Raw genomic sequence first — 8,348 nt, forward strand, 5'->3', positions numbered from 1 at the left:
CAGCAGGAGGGTTACTGAGTCTACACACTGCTCCCTGAACCACATCCCCTCTGCAACCAGAAGGTCAAAATAGGCCCGAGGACTGCCTGTTGATAAACACCATGCTTATCTGGGAAAATAAAATGTTGCAGCTTGTTTAATTTTGGAAATTCAACCAGCAGCAGTGGACAGAATGTTATTATTATTATTGTTGTTGTTGTTGTTGTTGTTGTTGTTTTCTTCTTCTCCTTTTGGCAGAATCTATTCTCACAAATGAAACTGCAAGCCTTCAACACTGATGTTTACAGACACTCATTAACTAACCGTGTCTGACTCGCCACCGGCAGCTGAGGGGTTGAAATAGGCAGGAAAGAAATCAGATTTTACCGGAATGCGCACAGCGGGCATCCATGGCGAAGAACTCCCCCTTTACATAAAAGAGGCAGACATCTGCGTCGTGGCCGAGAGGGGAGTACAGGAGGCGGCAGCGCTTCTTGGAAAGCTCCGAGGCTGGCTCTATGAGCCTCCATGCAACGCCGTCCGTGTCTCCTTCTTCATCTCCGGAGCCAGAAGCCATAAATAACAGCGAGTTAAGATGGTTTTGTAATTTGCGCGGCTACAGCCCTCGGTTTTCCCACGGGTGGAAATGGTTTTGTGTGTTCGCTCCAGGGAAATGCTCCATATTTACCACCAGGCCCGAATATCGCGAATTTCATCCGCAGGACCGCAGAAAGACACCCCCCACCCCCAACCACCGCGACCACCACCACTCGCGGGCGCGCGCGCAAAGCGGCAGCATTGTGGATTGGCACATCCCACACATGTCACAAAATGAGTAAAAATTAGGGTTTTTGGAACCGATCTAATACAAAGTTTACATTCTGATATAGCCTAGATACAGATCATGTTTGATGACTTATCAATTAGAATGTAACACTAGACAAAGATTTTAGCAAATAAAAGTGTTTTGTATTAACCAACTCATTATCAAACTATGTAATAATATAAAAAAATAATCAAATAATTCCCCCATTACCTTCTACTACACAACTGTTTGGGGGGAAAAGACGTAATGCAAAATAATAATAAAAAAGAAACAACATTGTAACAAAATATAAATACAACAATGTCAAAAACGCAACAAAAAATACCTTCCATCGCATGTTGGCCACATAGTTCACTATAACTTCAAACAATTTGGAGACTCTGCACTACTGACTTTATTTTTCCCTTTATTTGTGAAAAATAAAGTCAGTAGTGCAAATAAGGTGTAATCAAAACGATCAAGCTCATCAAATTAGTATTGATAATATACTCATCTTGGTATAACAGAGATACCTTTATGGATATGCCCACCCCTTGTAAAAATCATTTGATTTACAAATATRTCTATATGACTTCTAGTTCAGTTCAAACAAAGCAATCCAACAGTCTGCATACTTTCTTGGTGGCCTGTTTAGCTCATTGAGAACATGTTTGAACACAGTCCCAGGTTGTGTGGTGAACCTGGAACCCAATGTTTTAGGTTTTGTATAAATAGATCAAAAAATATTGTCAGCTATGAGCTACACAGCCTGTTATTGTTCTTTCATGGCAGACAGTCTATGTATGCAGTCAGGTATTTGGCTGAATTCTTACAATTATTTTATTGTGATTTTTTTGGCATTCCTGCTTGATTGTTTCTCAGTTTGGCAAAYATTACTCAAAGCGTTAGATGTGTTTAACTTCAGTAAAATCATCTTTTAGTCGTCAGTATTATGTGGAATAACGTGCAGTATTTTATCAAGTCAACACAAAGTCCTAGACCTGGATATGTCAGTCTAACTTTARACCTTATAATGTCATTTATCCATTCATTAAAAACATTTGAAAATATGCAAACATGCCAGAAAAACATCAAAACCTGCAGTGATTCATCACCCAATCACAAATGTTCAAAACGGACTGTAAGAAAACATGTTTTTACTGACGAGAATGACCCAGGAGACGAATTTAGATTTAAGACTTGAACATGTATTTACAGATAAATAAAGCCACACACCACTTTTCTGCTGGGCCAAATGCAGACCCTTATTCAGTCTTGGAGTGTGCAGTAAAAAATCAGGAAATAAGATTTTTTATGCACATTCTTCTGACCAAACCACTCCTCTCTGGGGCAAAAGTCGTCACTGATATCGAAAGGCCCTTCCTGACGAGCAGTTCGGTCTTAAACACAAATTCTGCAATCTGATGAAAAACTGTCTGTTGTTAGGTGTAAAGCATGTTTTATCTAAACTGTCCCTCAAAAGTACATTCTGTTCTGAGTTGACCTCACTAGTCACTCAAAGCAGAGTGCACACTACCTTTAAATCACAGCTTTATCGCACTAAAACATATCTAATTAGACAACTGGTTATCAAAAATAGTTCAGACATGTCAGTAAAAGCATTTATATTAAAATCTGTGCAAACAGAATCAATTTTCCTTCAGGACCTTTAAAATAACAGCTGGGTTGTGCTTTTCATTCATTCATGATATTTACATAGTTATTCCTGTTCAGGGTTGATTGGTAAATGGTTTGAACTTATATAGCCCCTCATCAAATCCACTTGGACCCCAGGGCGCTTTACACTTCAGGCATTCACCCATTCACACACACATTCACACACTGATAGTGGCAAGCTACAGCCACTGTTGCCCTGAGATACACTGACAGAGGGGGGTCTGCCATGCACYGGCGCYACCYGACCCTCTGACCACCAGCAGTAGGCAAACGGGTGAAGTGTCTTGCCCGAGGACACATCAACTGAGACGGCTGGACGGGGGATTGAACTGGTGACCTTCTGGCTTGAGGGTTGAGTAGAACTGGTGTCTATTAGTGATGTTTGACACCACAGATTTCCTTTCCAGTTCTGAGTAAAACTCGGTCTGGTATTGGTGACCTTGATCCAATACTGATACTTTATGAAAATGCACATAATGTGAGGTAAATCAAAAAAATGTGTATGTCAAATCACTGCTTCATAAAGAATAAAAGACATCAGAGTCTTTAATTTATTTTAAACTCATATGTCCTCATCCATAATAAATCTGAGCTAATAAAACAGGGAACCCACCAGAGGACACAATCATTTAGAAATATGTGAAAGTGGTGTTTTAAACAATAAAAACTGAAGTAAATAAAAAAACTATTAAAATAAATTGTTTATTTATCAAGCACTATTACAAAAAAAGCTTTTAAACKTACATTTCAATTCACTTACATGAACATGTTAACAAGAAAATACTGAGTATGCAACTAAAACAATGCTGCTGGAAAGTGGAAGAAAAATTACCGCTAGTTCCTACCATCCACATTTGCTTTAGTAAWGATTTAAATAAGTGTCTTAGTTACTTTCCACTGTGTTGCTGTTAATGGTATACATCACCTGAAAATGGCTGAAGCATCAACGTATCAATATTTTGATTTTAGAATCGATTGCAAAGCATAAAATTGTGGTATTGGTGGTAGCAATATTTCAGTGTTCATCCACACATCATGTCTTCATTGGTCAACAGGCCGGAGGTGGGGTGTACTTTGGACAGGTTGTCAGTCAATCTAAGGTCCAATACAGAGACAAACAAGACRCAATTATTCCCACTCACACCTAAAGGCAATTTAAAATCTCTAATTAACTCAATATGCATGTTTAATACTGCTTAAGGAAACCAAAGTACCCAGAGAAAAGTCTGTGTTCAAGGATAACATGCCAAGTCTGCCCCATAACTTTTTTTTTCTGAGACAATAYTATTAATCACTGAGCCATAGGCCTCCAGGTTGAATTTTTTGATCCATTTTACTTTGTTCAACAGAACATTTGCAAGATTAAAATATTCTGTGTAAATGACGGTGTTATCTTTTTTTTGGTCTAATCCATTATCTCCAATGCATTCTTAAGCCAGCAATAATGCAGCCGGAGGTTTAGTCTCTAAGTAATGCAAGCCAAGTGTCTAGACGGGAACAATCCAAAACAGAGGCAGCCTGTTCTGTTCTTTAGAAACTGAGTCATGTAACGGCTCAGCATGAGTGCAGAGGAGAGCTAAAATGCCATGAGGTTGTATTACAAATTGGGAGGGGGGATGCTTATGCAACTTGTCACAACTTAGATCAAGGAAAGAGTAAGCAGAAAAGGAAAAGCCAAAGTAAAGAAATCTGAACTAAATGAAAAAACTCCTAATGATGTTGTGTCTTGGGTAGGCAGAGTTCCAGCTTTGAACAATATAGGATTTAAAGCAGAGATACTCTGAAGATCTTTGGATTTCTGTTTTTAGTTGACATTACAAGCTCTGACAAATAACTACTGTCCAAAATCCGGGTTGCTTTGTAGTCTTGCTGCAGAGATTGTTTAAAAGCACACTATCATAGCATTTCTGTGGAAATAAGCAAAAGAGAAACACAGCTGGAAATATTTTACTATGTGGATTACAGGTAGAATTGAGTCATGCAACCTTCCAGACTGGAAAATTACCAGAGGTGTTTATTTTCAGTTCTGCTTCCAAGTATTACTTATTAAAAGGTATGGTCCAAAGTTTATGAAATGGGTCAAAGAGGATTTATCCATAACACTGTGCAAACGTGTTGGCTATAAGTAGCACGGATTCACTAACACTTTTTGTTTGGATGTTTTGTTGTTAAACATGTGGCACACATATCAAACCAAACAAGCTCCAAGTTACTGGAAAGGGGAAAAAGTACAATGATTACAAAAAAAGAAAATGATCCATTGTGGAAAGTTTGATTTAGCTGCCTAGAGGGAGTTAATAAACAAACCTGCAGACAGTGAAAAAGTAGCCAGAATGATGGTATGAGCTTTGCACTGTCTATAAATTTATTTGAATCTGACCACTGGACAGTGCAGCTTTTTGCATTCAACACAAAATAGTGTGGAGAAAATCTGGCATAGCTGAAATATTCGACTCCAAAAGGCATCCATCATTAGCACCAGCTTGTCTACAACCCAGTGACTGCTCTCAAATGTCTCCTAACTCATCTGGAGGAGCAGATCTCCAAGTCAGTGCGGTTTTCATTACATAAGCTAATGCTTAGGCCAAGCTCAAAACATCAGTCGAAGCTTGCTGAGCTTCTTGTTCTGAAGCTTGTCATTTCATGGGTCTCACACAGACAGGAGGAGAATGTGGTTTAAAAGAGCAAGAAATTCATATTATAACACAATGAACTGTTTTCAAGTACTTCCCAACTGTTTAACATAAATAGTGTCATGATGTCACTGCTATTACAAACACAGACTCACCATTGACATGTGGTGGAGTGGACACTAAAACCACAACCAACTCCTCTTGCCATTTTTCCAAAGTCTGCTCTTAAAGACTCAACAAACTGCCTTTCATCAGGTTTTGTTTCATTCTTTATGAGACATTTTAGTCTTTTTTGATTTCCTGCTGCACTTTCCATAAGAATCTTGGTGCAGTTCTCAACTCAAGATGTAACGGTTCAAGATGTAAAACAAAAACGGTTAAAACGATAGTGTTATTTATTTTTTTTTACCAGTTATAGTTCCGAAAGGGAAACCTAAATCTGTCAAACTTGTTGAATTATAACCCTTTTGGGCAAGACTACTGCTGGTGTTTCAAGACCAGGGGTGGGCTATCCTGGTCCACTAGGGCTGCTATCCTGCATGTTTTAGAGGTTTCTCCTCTCCAATACACAAATAAATGGGTGATTACCAAGCTTAAGCAGAACTTGAAGGGAATTCAATCACTGAATAAGGTGTGTTGAATCAGAGGAACAAGTAAAACATGTCCTGATGCATCTCAGTAATCCAGGTAAAAAATCAAAAAGAAAAAAATTGTATAGGTCTTCTGGACGGGTTCTTCTCTAATGAAACGTTTCGTCTCTCCTCCAAGAGACTTCTTCAGTCTGAGAGTTTCAGGCAGGGGCATTAACCCTTAAGGGCCCAGATTATAATCGGTCTTTAAAATGTGGTAAATAAATTATTCTCAGTGATTGAGAGGACGTTTTTTTGATAGTTGCATTTTTAAGTCTTATCCTTTATATCTACAAGAGTTAAACTTCTTCTAGAGTTCTAATGATTATTAGAAAGGACATGATTGGAGGTTTTCACTGATAATTATTTAAAACATGTTCCAGAAGTCATAAGAAGCAGGTTTATTTTGAACAAACATTACAAACATATTCATTCCTATAAAACTGTCAAATATATTTACAAACAACACTAAACTGACTGAGATTAACATAAAATAAATCATGTTTTATAATTAAATGTCGGTTTCCTGCTAAAAAGAAAAATCCTCCATCCATTCGGATTTTTGTTCCTAATTAGGGTCAGAGTGGGGCTGGAGTTTGTCCTAGCTGCCTCTGAAGGCAGCTAGGACAAACTAACCCCTAACCCTAACCCCTAACCCTAACCCTAACCCTAACCCTAACCCTAACCCTAACCCTAACCTAGTTAAGGCAGGGGACACCTGGACAGGTCTCCAGTCTCCATCAGGGACACAAAAGAGACAATCAACCTTTCACACTCTGAAACCTTCTGGAGCTCTTCTGTGTGACTCTAGATGTGACAAACTGAGAACTCTGGACTCAGATCCATCTGGTGCGGCACAGAGTTCTAATCACCTAATATCAATAATAATTAAATAAATAAATAAATTATTATTGATAATTATCAGGAGGAGTCTTTAGCTTTAGGATTTAGTTAGGCATTTAAAGGGGACCTATTATGCAAAATTCACTTTTTAAAGCTTTTTTTTACTCAACTTTGGGTATGTACTTCTTTAAAAACAGTCTTAGGACCAAAGAAAATGCATCCAGRGGTATATTTACACTAAGTAAATGTATTTTTCATGTACATTAATGTCAAGTTTTGAACTTCCCACATTTTGTGATGTCACAAGCCGTACGACAACGCACCGCAACGTGAGTTCAGCCCCTCACCTAGCAACCCCTGTTGAGGCTCCACCTCCTCAGTATAAAAAGGCTTCATGGTTGTTTACACCACACGACCGGATTTGCACAAAAACATCTGCTGAAGGTAAGGTACAATGTAAATTTATTACTATAATTGAAGGTGAGTCATGTAGAATTGTGTTTTTAAAAACAATTACCCCCCACCCCCCCAAAAAAAAATCTTACGGGAAACACTGTGGCTGATTCAGAGCACTTTGTGCAGATAAAGGCAAAGCAAGTAAGGTTTGTAACAGACATACATCAGATTAAGAGAGCAGCTGCTGAAATGTCATTACAAAAAGCAGCAAASAGATATTTAAAGCTGCTGGTGCCTCTGAAGTCCAGTGAACATCAAGGTGTACGATCCTCCAGGGGGCTTGCAGTTCTGCGTAAACCTTCTGTTCAGTCACACCTAATCAGTGCTCACAAGCTGAAACAGCTCTGAAAYACATGAAGATTAATTTTCAAACAGTCTTGTTCACTGATAAGTGCCATGCAACCATGGATGGTCCAGATGGATGCGTAGTGGATGCTTGGTGGATGACCACTATATCCCAACAAAGCTGTGGGCCAGTCTAATTGTTCTGCCAATGATGGATGTGTACCTTTGTTTAGAGGGCAGTAGATGGAACTGATGGTGTGCTGTTTGTAAGTGGTGTTGAATGATGGTGTGAACTCGGCACAGGCAGCGGGAAGTGAAGAYGGTGATGAGCTCTGGGAGGTGACTCGAGTCCTCACAATTCACTTTGCTGATTTAACTCTTTGAAGATCCTGCTGTTCTGCCTTAGTGCAGCTGGAAAGCCATACCAAGAGTCCGTATGTTAGCACTCTTTYTACTGTGCCTCTGGGGAAGTTTTCCTGTCTTTAATTTCTTCAGATATGATAGGCGTTGCTGGGCCTTCCCTGTGGCTGACATGATGCTTTTGCCCCACAACGGATTCTCTGTCACAGTCACAGTATTTATTTTATCTTTATTTCACCCATCATTAAAGACAGACCGGAAAAAAACCAACACGCTCCTCCCTCTTCAGACGCGCGTCTAGTCTGCTGATGCGTCCACACCGAACTCGTCTCAATGTGTCCAACTTGAGGCATTGGGCACATTTTTGCTGCTCAAAACGTGCTTGGTGGGAACCAGGCTTAAGATCAGGCCTTTAACTTTATGAGTAATTCTGTAGATCTTAAAAAAGACAACATTTGATGAAATGTATATGGATTATTTTGGGAAGCTAGACAAACAGTATGTAGTTTTGTAAAAYTGAAGGGCTCATCTCCATTCTGTATGTTGTACAAAACTTAAAAACTTAATTCTCCACCTTTTCTCTTGTTTTTTTTTTAACACATTGGGTTTGCTTTAGGGTTAACATTTAACATGCAGATTAATCTACTTTAAAGAAAGTAATCTTACAAGATATAACAAACT

At 38.9% G+C, this 8,348-nt stretch overlaps 1 protein-coding gene across 1 annotated transcript in view; it reads right to left on the reverse strand.

Moving 5' to 3' along the window:
- si:ch211-212d10.2 (Rieske domain-containing protein) overlaps positions 1 to 718 on the reverse strand; it is a 7,299-nt gene extending 6,581 nt beyond the window's left edge. The window contains exon 1 of the mRNA XM_014016774.1: positions 367 to 718. Coding sequence (XP_013872228.1) covers positions 367 to 556 — 190 coding nt within the window. The 5' untranslated portion in view covers positions 557 to 718. The remainder of the gene's footprint in view (positions 1 to 366) is intronic.
- Positions 719 to 8,348: the final 7,630 nt, after the last annotated feature.

The sequence above is a fragment of the Austrofundulus limnaeus genome, unplaced genomic scaffold (genome assembly GCF_001266775.1).
Source record: "Austrofundulus limnaeus strain Quisiro unplaced genomic scaffold, Austrofundulus_limnaeus-1.0 Scaffold153, whole genome shotgun sequence".
Taxonomy (NCBI): domain Eukaryota; kingdom Metazoa; phylum Chordata; class Actinopteri; order Cyprinodontiformes; family Rivulidae; genus Austrofundulus; species Austrofundulus limnaeus.